The sequence below is a fragment of the Myripristis murdjan genome, chromosome 17, assembly GCF_902150065.1.
Source record: "Myripristis murdjan chromosome 17, fMyrMur1.1, whole genome shotgun sequence".
Lineage (NCBI taxonomy): Eukaryota > Metazoa > Chordata > Actinopteri > Holocentriformes > Holocentridae > Myripristis > Myripristis murdjan.
The window spans coordinates 1,724,740-1,740,492 of record NC_043996.1 but is presented as its reverse complement, the minus strand read 5'-3'; the positions used below and the strand labels follow the sequence as shown (position 1 = coordinate 1,740,492).

The 15,753-nt window shown below is 39.8% G+C and overlaps 1 protein-coding gene across 1 annotated transcript in view; it reads right to left on the bottom strand.

The window, feature by feature from the left end:
* The window catches only part of LOC115375193 (potassium voltage-gated channel subfamily H member 7-like), a 115,054-nt gene that overhangs the window by 56,824 nt on the left and 42,477 nt on the right, over window positions 1-15,753 (bottom strand). The window contains exons 6-7 of the mRNA XM_030074573.1: window positions 14,891-14,970; window positions 12,960-13,076 (exon numbers count right to left, since the gene is read on the bottom strand). Coding sequence (XP_029930433.1) covers window positions 12,960-13,076; window positions 14,891-14,970 — 197 coding nt within the window. The remainder of the gene's footprint in view (window positions 1-12,959; window positions 13,077-14,890; window positions 14,971-15,753) is intronic.

Below are 15,753 nucleotides of genomic sequence, written 5' to 3'. Positions count from 1 at the left end.
CTGCGCTGTGAGAAACGTGAAATCAGGCGCATCTGTCATGAGAACAAACAGGTTTACTCATAGTTCTGCCACTGGGAGTAGATCACGCTGACAATATAAAGCAGAGCCATTATGCCACTGTTTCCTATAGCTGTACTGTAAGGTATTTCACAAAAACAAGTCATCACCAAATCAGAATTTTCTTAGTCCTACAGCTCGCAATGTTATTTGTATGATTTCTATGCAACACTGTCTCCTAAAATTACGTTCCCACACAACTTAACTGCATTCTTAATTATGTTTGGGGGGAAACATATTTTGTCACGGATTACATTTCTGACATTTACAATACATTTCTAATCAATATATCTTGTAGATCAAAATCGGGTGACATTTTAGCCAGTTTTGTTACCTTTAGCCACCAAAACTACTTGGTTAAGGTTAGGGAGAGGCTGGGTTTAGGCATAAAAACAACTTGATTATGGTAATGTGGTAATATGGTAATGAACATCACTGTCACTGCACACTGGACTTGAACTCATCATGCTACCTGCCTCCAAGTGCAGACTTCAGACAAAGGGATTACATTGTTATGACAGGTTACAAACAAATGTACAGTTGTCCCTCACTATAACGCGGTTCACCTTTCGCGGCCTCGCAGTTTTGCGGATTTTTTTAGTGCAATTTTGCATTCTTTTTTTTTTTTTTTTTTTTTTTTTTTTTACAGCGCATTGTGTTCTGCATCCTGATTGGCTAAGGGAGAGCCTGCGCATTGTGTTCTGTATCCTGATTGGCTAAGGGAGAGCCTGCGCATTGTGTTCTGTATCCTGATTGGCTAAGGGAGAGCCTGCGCATTGTGTTCTGTGTCCTGATTGGCTAAGGGAGAGCCTGCGCATTGTGTTCTGCATCCTGATTGGCTAAGGGACTGTAGACCATTGTCAATCAATGTCCTCCGTGCCGTGTCTCCTGTACAGTACAGAATGCGTTCATTCTATAATACTGGACTTATTTTTCTACGAAGGTTTGAACTTTGAGAGTTTAAACAAGAGAGAAAAGTGAGAAAATGTTAATGCCTGTCTGAGAAAAGTGTATAAAGTGTGTAGTGAGGGCTTTTACAGCCTTAAATCATCTAGAATAATTGTAAAAAACAAAGCTGAGTACTTCGCGGATTTTGCGTATTGCGGGTTATTTTTAGAATGTAACTCCCACGATTAACGAGGGACCACTGTAATCCACAACAAAACACATTTCCCTCAAAACGTAACTGAGAATTCAATTTAGTTGTATGAGTATTGTATGTATTTTTAAGAGACAAGGCTTGATTGAAGGCATTTATTTTGCAATGTGTTTGATCCTTTGATTTTTAATTTAGTGTACTGCTGTAAAACCAATGTAGAAAGCAGCCCACATACCACAACACATCAATATGTACTGTATTAATGAGATGTGTAGACACATGCTCACAGGCAAGGGAGAAACACTGTGTCATAAATCTGTTCTGTGAGCCAGTGATCTGAGTGAAGCCGTAAAATAAGACAAACACTCACAGGAGGGCCTTGAAGGGGTTGACACATGGCTGATATAACTGTCTACTATTGTTTATGTGTGTGTGCGCGCGCACGTGCGCATGCGCGCGTATGTAGATTGGGATCTATTGACGCGTGACTGTGTTATGGTTCTGACTGAGGTAAACAGAGATAGTCCCCAGTGCTTTAATCAGACCATACACTATCTTTGTATTATCAAACATCTTAAGCTTGTTGCAGTCTCTGAGCCTGCAGGTCATTTCTATAGATTATTTTTAATCACATTTCATCTTTACAGGATGCCACACTCTGAAGAGTAACGGGGAGAGATAGGATGACCTGTACAAAAAAAAAAGAAAAAAAAAAAAAATCATACTCATTCACATGTACATTCAGAGTATGGCTTTGTGCCCAGGGTGACTTACTGGTGCTGCTGAAGAACCTACAAATTCAAATATACTTCAAATAACTACATGCCTATTTCTAGGCCAAATCCTCTAGAAACTTTACTGAATGAACAGCTCAGAAACTTTATAGCACAACAATATTTTATCAGTTCATCAATCAGGTCTTCAAAAACAGCACAGCACAACCACGACAGCCGTTGAGGTGCTGAATTATTTATTGAAGTTTTAGACTGTAAACAGCATTGTGCTGCCCTTTTCAGTTTTATACTAACAATATTGTTCTTTACTGTTTCGACCCTTGCAACTAACAATGCCCTCCCAAGGCTGCAGTCAGCTTCTGAAACAACTCTCGGCTGTGTGCACTCAGGCTTAACTTAAATGCTGACAAAACTAAGTTCATGTTGTTCTCAAGAAACAGAGACAGCCTGTCAAATCATTAGGCAGATTGTAACTAGCCTGGGTGAGATAATCAAGGTTGTTTCTTCTTTTAAATACTTGGGCATCCTATTTGATGACTGCCTGTTTTTTTTTTAAGCCTCACACTGATCAAAGACCCAAAACCCAAAACAGTGTTGCCCTGGATCTGTCCAAGGCATTTGATACTGAAAACCACCCCATATTAAGGAAAATACTCCATTTGATCAACAGAACAAGCAACTGGCTGATTTGATAGCTGTCTCACTGACAGATCACAATGTATCCAATTACATATTTGTTCTTCAAAAGTCCTTAATGTCTCTAAAGGGTTCTGTGCTAGATCCTATACTGTTCACCATGTATATTAACTGTATTTTCCATAAAGTGCCAAATGGCTCTTTTCACTGATGATCTTTTTTACAAGATGATCAGAGTGTGAGATCATCTTGATCAACAAAACTAAGTTAGAAATTGGGGTTTAATTTTAGAAACAAACATTGTTTTTCTCTTGATGCAAGAAAGAAACTGCTGTCTGCTAGATCCTTACCACTTCTTGATCATGGTCATGTGTTGTACTTGAGATCTGCAGGTACAATTCATCATAGTGCATTGAGATTCATAACAAATGCGAAAGTATACGAGTCATCACTGTACCCTGTGTGCCATGGATGATCATCTCTTCACATGCACAGATAAATTCATTGGCTGACATTTGTTTACAAAGCCATCTTGGGGATGATTTGTCATACTTGTGTCTTTTTGACCCAGACGTACAAATCTCATCGAGGGTCTCAAGACCTGGCTGTGCCTAAGACAAGAACTGAATTGGGTAAGTCAGCATTCAGGGTTGCTGCCACTGCTATAGAATAATTTGCAAATGGACTTGATTGAAGGCCCTAAAAACTAAAAATAACTAACTAACTAACTAACTAAATAAATAAATAACCTGTGACATATTCTTATGGAAGCTTCATGGTGTCACATGGTAAAATAAATAAATCCATGTGCAAATCTGTATGCTCAGATTTATGTACTGTGCTATGAAGCTGTGACTCTATACCCTCAGCTTTGTAAACTCTACCAGACAAACAAAAGACCACGAGATCACTTACAGAGATCACTTACAGAAATGTCCTTTATTTCATTCAGAGACTTCATCAACAGAAAATCCAGTGAAAGAGACATCACAGTCCCACCCACACTGTTTGATTGACAGGCGATCTCTGGGAGGTGCCATTCAGGAACTCAAAGATCCCCGTGTTTTCAAAGAATCCTGCTTGTATGTGAGACTGACACTGATGGTAAACTGAAGAGACTCGGCTGTGTAAATTAACGTGTATTTTTGGACGGTGTCCAGTGCACAGCCTCAAGCCTCCATATGTGCCATCCTAATTATAGCTAACAATAGGCTGGCCAATCAACACTCATACACACATGCACACACGCACACACACACAGGGACAGGAACAGTGTTTAAGGCAGTCACCTGTGCTGTTTCCACAATAACATCATTATCTCTGACCTTGTCCCTTCTCCCTCTGATATAGCGAGATAGAGACACACAGAGAGAGTGAAAAATGATACCAAAGATGAAGGATCAAATCATTAGCAATCCACTAATCAGTTATTCACACCGACTCAGTACACTATCAGTCCTCTCACTGATTAATCTGCTTACTGAAAAATTTCTCATTAAGGACTCCTCTCAGATGACATTCTCAGTGTTTGCTAAGATGAAGCAAGAAATAAGAAGTGGCAAAAAAGATGAGGAAGTAAATGACGATGTAGAAGAAGTAGTGGAAAATGATGGAAAGCATAGAAAAACTGATAAGACTGTGTTGTGCCAAGAAGAAATTAGTCGATCAGTTTTTTGAATACAATATTTCTTCAGTGAACAACTCAAGTAACTAATTATGGACTCAGGTACTGTTGAGGCTCCCAAAGAGTCATTTAGTTTCCTCAAGTCATTTAGTCTCATATTCAGTATTAAAATATTGTTTACCAGTATAAGATAATTCCAAGAAGGATATTGTTTTTTTAAAGGAAAACAAGATTTTAACACAGAGGATGAGACGAAATGAGAGACAGAAAGAGCCATGAAAATGCAACAAGGGAAATTAGAGGGCTGTAAACTCATGAGGCCCTCTGAGCCATTAATACAATATTACAGCATAGTGTATTATACAGCATCATAGGGCATCAGCCATGCCATCAAAATGCTGACGGCCACAGCAAATTCACTATATTGTCATCAGTGACGGACCACTCATTAATCACATTCTACACACTTTGCCCTACAACAAAAATACCCTGCATGTACCTCAGGCTGCCCTCCACCTAAAATAGCCATGAGTTTGGGGGCCGCTGAGGCAGAGGGCACCCATTGCCGCTTTCACACCTGTACTGTGATGCACCTGTAATGTAAATGCTCCATCTGGCGACACGACTCCTTCAAACAAGCTCTGATCAGGGTTTGAATTGAAGGTGCACTAAGCATTTTCTGACTACTAGAGGGAGTTGAGAGGACAATCTCCATAGGTAAACACGTAAAGCCACTCCTGCTCCTTGCACGTCACTTGTACAAACCAAAAGGGAAAAATGTGTTCTTTTTTTGGCAAGAGGGATACAATTTACTCTGCAACATAAACTTTTTTTTCTGCAACACAACAGGCACTTGAAGTAGGATTTGTTGGGTGCAGTTTGTAAACACAACATTGAAAATCGGTACCTCCCTCCAAGCTAAAGTAACTGCTAGCAGCAAGATTTTGTTCCTTGGATGGTGATGGAATGAATGCCATTGCTGTCCTGGGCAAAAAATCTGGCCACCAGCAACTACCTATAATAAAAACGGGCCAAAATCACTAGAATGGTCCTTTAAGAGTCATTCATTCAATTATGTCAGTTTCCCTGAAAGTAGTGCGACATTGTGTGGGATGGTTTGCTGTGACAAGATGAACCACATTTACTTTAATCATCACTCTGCAAAGTTGAATGGCAAAATTAGGGTACATTTAAAATTCAATGTAATTTAATTTTGACAGGTTGATTGTTTTTGCTGAAGCCTGTCTCAATTATGTAATTACTCATCCACGACAGCCACGGCTGACTTTTAATTTGTGGTGATGTGTGTTTAGAACGTGCAGTGACATTGAACAGTGACAAAGTGTAAAAGGCTTTCTGGGATGGCCTTTACATTTTTTCAGGGAATAAATTACTGAATAAATGCTGGTGTCGTTAAAACACGATTTCCTGGAGAATGGACTGAGGTCAGAAAATTTCAGTGACCCAAATATTTCAGATCACATAACATCTGTGTCAAAATACATGAAAACGGTGCCTTTCACCATTGACCTCAGTGTTTTCTGCTTGGCACAGATCACAAAAGCAACATTTCATTCCCCTGGGAAAGGCCGCTCCTCATCTTTTCACTTTAAAAATATCTACAAGATATGATTGCACTGACTAATTGAAGGTTAGGTTACTGATAACCATTTTTTAACATTATGAGTCATAGTCAAACTTTTAAACTGGACAATTTTTTTTTTTTTTTTTTATTCATTACAAGTATTCAACAAGTCACTAGCTGACTCACTGAGCCTATAGCAGTGACAATATTACTTGTGTAATATGTCCCGTTTTGACTGCAACATGTAGAAAAGCTAAATAAAGCTAGGGACTGACCTTTGAGAAAATGTGACTTCGCCTTCAACAAATAGAAGACACTACATCTGGCCTTCTGTCTCAGCATGACTAGCTGGGATTGGACATGGGTGCCTACAATAGTCAGTTTTTGTGACTTTTGGATAGTTACATTAAATTAAATTTGTTTAGCATCAACTCATGACAAATGTTATCTACTTTCCTTTCTTCCAGGAGGCGAAGCCCAAGCACCAGAGAAGGGTTGGACTGAAAAACCAGCTGAGGAGTTAGCAATCAGTTGTGGTAGAAAGATTCAAAGGATCTGAATCACCACAACCCCAAGAAGGCCTTGATCATACAATCATAACTGTGCACAATTTTTTTTTAGGATAATATGTGAGATTAGCTGCAGAAAGAAAAACACACGCACGGACAGCGACACACAACTAAACACATGATCCCCTCCGGGCTGCCATCTGACAGAGAAAATCGACTTTATATGCACAATATGAAACTAAAACCAGTGTCCTGCACAATATGGGTTCAAGTTCATCTGTTGATTTATCTTCTCCTTGATCATCTGCCATGCTAGTGTTTGGCATAATCAATAAATCATCCTCACACTTTTTTGCTTCCTTCCCCTGAGTATAAATGTCATTTGTTCTAATAGCAGACATAGTAACATTTCCTTAAAGCTTTGCCTAATATGAGAGTGCCCCTTTAGGAAGTGTGTAATGTGTGTATATAATGTGTGTGGTCGAGCGAGTGAGAGAGAGAGCAGCAAAAAGTGATGGAGAATGTGAGCTGAGCAGAGGAGAGGGTTGTGAAGCTGTCAGTCTGACAGTGAATGTACAGCATCCCCTTTGTTAACACTGAGGAAGTGGATATCAATAAATCCCCAGACTTTAAAATAATACCTTTGTTTTTAGGGTTTGGGCTGTGGCAGAGGAGATGCTGATTGAGGCAGGCAGTCTTAAGAAGTTGTCAATTAAAACATAATAGGGTTTAGCCGGGCTGCCCAGTAGTACCAAATCAGATTAGTTCATTTTACCCCTCCATTATAGGGTAAGTACAGTGGAGACAAGTGACGTCTGGGACACTGATTATTCCATATGAAACTAAACAATTTCTTTAATTATGAAGATAATTTGTTTTATTTTATTTCTTTATTTTTTGTTGTTTTTAAGTGTTAACTGAGGGGAAGTCCACCTCAACAGCAGGAGGCTAACAGTTAGCATTAGGAGCATCCAGCCAGTATCCAGCACTCAGTAACAATGAGAGGCAGGGAGCCTGTCTTCAGGTACTCATCATGCACAAGGTTACTTGGAATAACTCTCCAAAATTCTTCTAGAATAAAATACTATTTGCTGTTTTTGTCATGGGAAGAACACTTATTAAGTGAGCACTGGTCATTTGGTTGTGCTGACTCCAAGAACTAACTGTATGATGAGAGCTATTCTCTATCGAGCTTCTTCCACTTAGAATAATCTCCCCATTAATATTAATATTAGACAGACTAAGAGTAGTTTTTGTCTAAGTTACTTTAAAAAAAAAAACTTATGCATTTCTTATAGATATTATTGTGTTTTTTCTGTCTCAGATTTTTTTTTTTTTTTTTTTTTTACATTTTCTGCTTTTTGTTGTCGCATATCAAACATTTTTTGTATTCATTGTTACTATTTTTGTTACATATGTAGAGTTATTTTACCTCATTACTGATCTTTACATTTGGCTTGTTTTTGTCTTTTTGTGTTATTGATAAAGAATCATTTTAACTGCTTGTTTGTATAGTTGCTGTTTTGGTGTGGGACCCCAGGAAGATTAGTGACCACTTTGTGGAAGCTAATGGGGATCCAAATAAGGACTAAAGAATACAGAAGAGCACCACTACTGTCCTTCATAACTAGGTGGGGAAGTAGAATAATGTCACATTTTTCAAAATGAGTGCAATAGCCATTCATGGTGCTCTCTTTCACTGTATTTATGAATCCAAACCAACATTGCCATTTTTAAATAAATATGCCAGTCCAGGGTTCAGTGCATGCTGGGATAGGCTTGAGCACCCCTGCCCCGCGACCTTCAGTCGGAGGAGATGGGTATGGAACATGGATGGATGGATTGAGAAACAAATTGTTCTTCAGACAGTTATAATTAAGCTTGAGCTGCCTCTAGATGAATGCATTTGGTGCCTCCTACACACACACACACACACACACACACACATACAACAGCCATGAACCATATTGACTAATAACCTCAACAACAGGGTCATAAAGCAAATAGAGCAGGTGTAAAAGGCGGAGGGGAGAAGAGGGGAATGAGAAAGTATAGGACAGAGATGAGAAAAAGCAAGAAAAAAACAGCACAAAAGAGAAGAAGAGAGAAGAAAGCTTGCGTTCACACACTGCATCAGCATTGTGTGTGTGTGTGTGTGTGTGACTGCTGTTGATGGAATGGGAGCAGAGGTGGTAAATCAGACCCCTGGGGCCAGCAGGGAATCCCTGCTTACACACACATACACACACTCAGAGCGAGAGAGAGAGAGAGAGAGAGAGAGAGAGAGAGAGAGAGAGAGAGAGAGAGAGAGAGAGAGAGAGAGAGAGAGTTATTTGGCTGATATTTACTGCCAATGACTGTGAAGTCATTGGTCTTGTAACCCTGTGCACTCTCTCAGCTTCTCATCTGTTCATCAGTGACAGAGTCTGTCACCACTGTGCTGACCAATCCTCATTCATTATATATGGTGGTGGCCTCTGGCTTTGTACTGACGGGAAAACCTGCAGATGTAGGCTGCCCTCTCAAAAACATACGCACGCACACTTGCATGCATGGGAGAGCATGTAAACACTAAACATCATTAAATATGTATCTGGCATCGAGGAGGGGAAGACACTGTATTTTCCTATTCGGCTGTCCAGCATCTGACTTTACCACAGTCTGATGTCTCCTGTATATGTTTCATTCAGTGAGCCAGACCCAACCAAAGCAAACAAATCGAAATACAACTACATAGACAAATACAGCTGGCATTGATTTTCTCTATAGCCTATACATCCAGACTCACTTGTGAAATTGAGGATGTCGTACACAACACAAATATATACAAAATAAGAATACAAATACACAACAAGGGGGAAAACAACAATAAAGTGGTCCCTCGTTTATCGCGGGGGTTACGTTCTAAAAATAACCCGCAATAGGAGAAATCCGTGAAGTAGTCAGCTTTATTTTTTACAATTATTCTAGATGTTTTAAGGCTGTAAAAGCCCTCACTACACACTTTATACACTTTTCTCAGACAGGCATTAACATTTTCTCACTTTTCTCTCTTGTTTAAACTCTCAAAGTTCAAACCTTCGTAGAAAAATAAGTCCAGTATTATAGAATGAACGCATTCTGTACTGTACAGGAGACACAGCACGGAGGAGATTGATTGACAATGGTCTACAGTCCCTTAGCCAATCAGGACGCAGAACACAATGCGCAGGTTCTCCCTTAGCCAATCAGGATGTAGAACACAATGTGCTGTAAAAAAAAAAAAAAAAAAAAAAGCATGCAAAATTGCACTAAAAAAAATCTGCGAAACTGCGAGGCCACAAAAGGTGAACCGCGTTATAGCGAGGGACCACTGTATAACACATAGTTTTGGCACTAATTTCTGATTATCTCCTGCTTTTTTGGGATATCATAAAAGATCTTTCACTGAATTAGCTAAGTGCGTTGTCACGGTAGGTCCCTAAGATGGCGCTATGTGATGGCCAGTAACATTATGTGAAGCACATGAATAGTCTAATATTGCTTTTCGACAACTTCAAACTGAAAAAAAAACAACAACATAAAATTACTGACTCCAAAGGCATCTATCAGTTTGTTTGTCTCTGGGAAAGGAGTCACCTGCATCACACCGAGCGTGATGCAAGTGTCTTGGCTAGTTTCCAGCCGGCACAGTTGTTAGTTGTGTTGGTGTTAAATGAGGTGTGGTCAGCTGCATTGTTGCTGCACTGTTATCTTGAGGCACTTGAAAATGACTAAGCAACAAAAAGCCGTCTGAAGTCATTGTTGCGGTTTTCACTTTTATTTTAAGGTCATTAGCAATATAGTGATTTGTGCCTAATTATGTGGGCGTCCACTCTGCTTGTTCCACACACACAGGCATGCCTTTACACACATATGGATATCTTTATATGCAGCGAGGGATGCCTGCTCTGCTTCACCTCAGGGAGCTTTGGTGGAATCCTGCTCTGCTTATGTGCTTTCACTTAGAGCACGAGCATATCCATTTCCTCTGAAGAGAAGCCTTCCTTCTGAACTGGAAAACCCACCATTATAACAGCAATCCACCAAGGTGCAAGAGCACACCTGGCTTTTAAAGGGGATGGGAGATGGTGCTCTGATTGGTTTATTGCATGTTACACTCAAAACACACCCATGATTAAAGAAGACATGAAGTGCAACCCTTATGAACCATGTGCTTGGTGCAACCACCCTTTTTCCGAATTGAAGCCCCATGACAAGACAGACATCACATGACTTCTACTTTGTGTAAAACAGAATATCTTAAATGGTGGCATTATCTTGCACTAGTGGGTGTAAACTAAAATTTCAACCAATAAAACCTTCACAAATCTTTGAGCATCCTCTCTCATCCACCTATCTTTTCAAATAAAATCGTGTTTCCCCTCCAAACTGAGATAATATTGGTTTGCACTTGTGAATCATCCTTCCCTGCCCTATGTCCCTCCCAAACATCCTCTTCAATACCAACTGCATGAAATCCATTTCATGGGGTTTTTAAAATAGCTTAAGTGGACTTGGACACTCCCTAAATGCACTTGTGCTGTGCTCTTTGGGCCATGCATTAGATCATTAAAACAGAGCCCATTGAGTCTATTCTACAGCACAGCCTCCTTTTGATAACTAATTTAAAACACAGTTTATTAGAAATTCTTTATGAATTTTCACATTCAGTCTCTGAATCTGCCCCTGGAACTGTCTGGTGTCCCTTTGAGGAGGCCTGCTTCCCACAAAATCTGATCTAAATCAGTCTGATCTGATCTGATCTGTGCATGTTCTGTACATGGTGCATATCCATATGAACCAGGTGTCTCCTTGGAGCAGTGCTAGTCGTTTGTTCGTCATTAATCCCTGCTGCCCCAGGGGGCAGAGGTAAAGCTTCTGCTCATTACACAGACCAAACTGTGAAGGACTCTGAAACCTTGTAAAGCCAAATCTATCCCTTTATCCCAGGGGGAGAGGGTGATTTTCCTCTTGGCAGATCCACTTTAAAATCCTTGTTTATCTTACACAGTGTAATGGTGATGGTGGTGTACTGGCAAATAAAGATAGTAAAGTGTGACCTCCAGTCATCATCAGCTGATATCACATGATGATACGTACTATTTTTACTTTATAAAAATGTACACAAGCCGAAAAGGTGGTTACGGTTATTTCACACATGAAAAGCTGGGTGACGCTCCACTGCACCCCTGATGTTCCCTCAGAGCCAGAGCAGCATCATGGACACTTTGCAAATTGAAAGACCTATGGATATCAGTTCTAAACATTTTCTGGTTAGCTTCTACGATAAAAGTAATCCAATTAGATTAAATCTGAAAATTAGTTTTTTCAAATCACATTAAAAAGTTTCTGATCCCATAGATTTGGACCTGGATTTTGTAATCCAATCCAGCCTTTCATCAGGATGCTGTCTGTCTTTGGGCTTTCAAAGTCAAAAGACCAAAAAATTGGATAGATTTAACGCCAAAACTGGGATAATTTGGATCCCTGCCAGAGGGATGGATTCAGAGTGGACTGGCATACTGATTTCACACACTTTTACCGGAATGACTGGAAAACCTCAAGGAATGCTGGACTGAGCTGGTTGAAGCTGTTTTAAAACATTTCTGTTTATTTTATCACATGAGCACTAAGAAGGGCACATCTTGTGCATGGTGCGGTTGCATCCATAGATTAATTGTACTTCATAAGTTTGTTGATGGAAAAAATAGAGCATTAATGATTTTGATTTTGACTCTTTTTCATAACCCAATATGATATTATTTATCCAGCAGATGGCCACATAGGGGATTAAAAATAGGGACACACTGGGGATTAAAATCCTGATCCTATGGCATCTGGATCAACATTATCCAGTCAAAGAATATTTTGAAATATACATATATGATGTGGCTTATTTTCTAAATTTTCATTTGTATTGAAATCAGAAAATCAGAAAATCTTTATTGTCCATTGCAAAGCAGTGGAAATTCGTCTTTGATGTGACTCTCATGAAATAAAATCCAACACTCTTGCTCTTGCTTCTGTGTGTTCATAGTATAAGACACTTTGTGTTGCATTAGGTGTATCTATATATGAAAAGTGCTATATAAATAAAGTTTGGTTGATTGACTAATTGATAGAAATGTAGAAACAGTATTTTGTACACATTCTGTAATCAGGGCAATTTCTGATTAATTACATTCAAATGATGTTAAACTTGCTAGGGTTTCCCCTGTCAACGCCTTGTGCGCTTCACTCAGTGCTGTACAGCAAAATCAGCTCACTGCTGCCGCCAAGTGGAGAAAAAGTGTACAAACAGCACAGAGGACACATGCAGCATTCACACACAAACAGAAGAGTCTGGAATCTAATAATGTTTTCAAAACATTTTTGTGTTTTCAGTATTTCCCCTCTTTCACTCTCAGGTTTGGATTGGTCACTTCACATGAGGAGAAGAGTTCCCATCATGGAAACTAAGCATAATATCTACACAGTGTAGGCTATATACATTCCTGCTAATCAGAAGCTGAATATTATAAGGTGGGTTTTTCAACCAAAAGTTGATATTGTGATTGTGATTTTGATGTTTGAAATCGTGTGTGTGTGTGTGTGTGTGTGTGTGTGTGTGTGTGTGTGTGTGTGTGTGTGTGTGTGTGTGTGTGCGTGTGTGTAAGAGAGAGAAAGAGTTGGACTTGAGTTTGTAGCTGCTGACCTGAGTGACTCTCTCAGTCACGTGGTGAGTTCTGTCAATCAGTTTGCAGGGAGGGCGGATGTCACCAGGAGGCAACGTCACAAAGGAATCCGCCTTTGGCTCCAACAACTGCTGCACCTGCACAACACACACACACACACACACACATGCACACTGGAATGAAGACAGCACCCACCTAGACTGACAGCTAGATTAATTAGTATTCACATTTCATTTGAACAAGAGCAGTCATATACTGTAAGAGCAAAGTGATGGAGAAAGAGACAGAAGGGAGCAGACTGGTGAAAAAAAAAAAAAAAAAAAAAGGCCATGATTCTGTGCTGAAGATGCACCAGAAGACAGTGGCTCCCCATAAAGATTTGGGGCTCTGGGCACTGAAACTTGTCTCAAATACAAAAGCCAGTTACAATGACCCCTTATTTAGCCATCTACACAAACATTTTTCACTCTTTACACACTTTGGTATTTGGTGATTTTCTTGTAAATTTTATGGTATTTTTGTTCTAAATTAATTTTAAATAGCCCATGTAATCCTATCCTATCCTATCCTACTACTGTAACCTACTACCTTGTTTGTCCCACCATTCAGCACCTTTACCTTTGGGCAACTGATCCCAAAGTTGGCTTCCAGGAGTTTTTAGGAGCACAGGGTCCTAAAAACTCCCCACAATCCCGAGCCATTTGGACCATGAGAAATAGTTGGGACTGGCCCATGGACCAGAACCAGAACCTGTATCTCTGGAATGGAAGATCGTAGCCTTGGTTGGTTGAGCCTTGGTTGTGGGATACTGACGTTCGGTTTCGGAGATTGTAATAATATAATTGGTGAGTGGCAAGTGTGTGTGTGCCATCCCTGTCCCTCTGGGTCAGTTATCTCAAAGTTGGCTCCCTTTTGGGGTTGCAGAGTCAATTGGACTTAGTCCTGAGTTGTCTGAACTATGTCAAATAGTCAGACTGGCGTGTTCAGCATCCCTGGAAACCCCTGATAAACCTTTGATCCAAGCCACTGTGAGCTTCAGTTCCAGACATCCTGTTAACATAATTGGAGAGCAGTTTGTGTGGTGTGTGTGTGTGTGTGTGTGTGTGTTCATTTTTGTGTCCCACCATTCCTTAAATTACATTTCTCTAGTCCCATCCAAACTTGCCCCAAAATGGTTCATGGGGCCACCTGTTATCTTTTTATCATTTCATCTTTAATGTTAAATAGATTCTTTTTGGAATTTGGAACTACGGTCACTTGAATAGTGATCACTGTAAGCATTTTCCATTGTACCACCATCTTGGTTGATCACCTGGTGTATGAAATGCACTGTGGGACTGTGGGACGCAGGCAGATCCAGGTTGATGCTGAGAGTACAGAGAGAGGAGTTTTGACAGCTGGAGAGCTGATAAGTTAAAACAGTTATTAGCAGGGGCGCCGTCAGGAATTTTGGGCCCCATGAAAAAAAAAAATATATATATATTTGCTTGATGATGGTTTAATAAGTTTTACCTATTTTTTGAGGCCCCTGTCAAGCAAGGGCCCTTGGACTTTTCCCCCATATACAGCGCCCCTGGTTATTAGATCATCATATCCCCGTGACACACACTAACAGAAGTTTTAATTTAACACTGGAATGCTGCAGTCATCTTAAAACTAAAGCCAAGAAATGCACCAGCAGGTTCCAACACTGCAACTGAAAACAAGAGGGGAGGTTTGGATCCAGCCCCTGAACCAAAATGGTTGCCCACCCCTGTGCTGGACGGACAAGCGTCCAGAAAATGAAAAGTGTTTGCACCCAAATGTCACGTAATTCTAACAGCAAAAAACAAAACAAAAAAAATCAGAAGGAAACATTTTATGTCCAAGACTGCATGCAATGTATATTCAGTGTGAATTTTTAACTCATTGACATTGTGTGTGTGTGTGTGTGTGTGTGTGTGTGTGTTACCTGGCTCAGTGTCCGGCTGCGGAACAGGTCAGTGTCTGACGTTCCAACTGGCATGCTGGTCTTCCTGCTGGTGACAGCAGCTGAAGAGGAGCAGAAAGGTGGTGTTGACATGAAGGCACACTGCAGCAGCTGGAGCGACTGCAGAGCCATCACAAAGCCATGTAAGGCTTCACCATGTTCTGTATGGGGTACCTATTATTTAGTAGTTGCTTTTGAAAATTGTACTGAAGAGGAAAATGAGGAAAGAAAAATGTAATCCGAGATAACACATAAAAATATTAACTATTACTAACACTATTAACTATTAACACTATTAACAACAAATTTATAAAGCATGATTTTTTTCTACTTTTCTACTTTTTACTACTTTTTTTTTTAATTTTTGTGCAGTTTTTTTGGTCTTCTATTTGTAATTTTCATGGATTTCTTTGCACATTTTCTGCTAATTATTTGGGCTTGTTTTTTGTTAATCCCAAAAATTCCAATGATTACCAGAATATGGGCAAAAAACAAATAATAAAAAAAATACAAGAAACTAATTTTTGATAATTATAAATATATATTTTAAAAATAAAGGACAAGAAAATTACCACGCCCACACCCAATAAATAAATAAATTCATTCATTCATAACATGAATTAAATAACAAGGAAACATTTCAACATGTGTGAGCGCCCGCAGGCTGGTGGGATTCAAAGGGTTAAGCAGTAAGTCCTCTGCTTGTCAAATGGAAGAGAGGTGTTGAGACAGTGCCTGAGCACACATGGGAGGGCTTCACATGGGCAGCATGCAGTGTGTTGGCAATCTGAAGGAGAGTGACGTGCTGCATGTCTGTGCATGTTACTGCCTTACAAAGTGGGGTT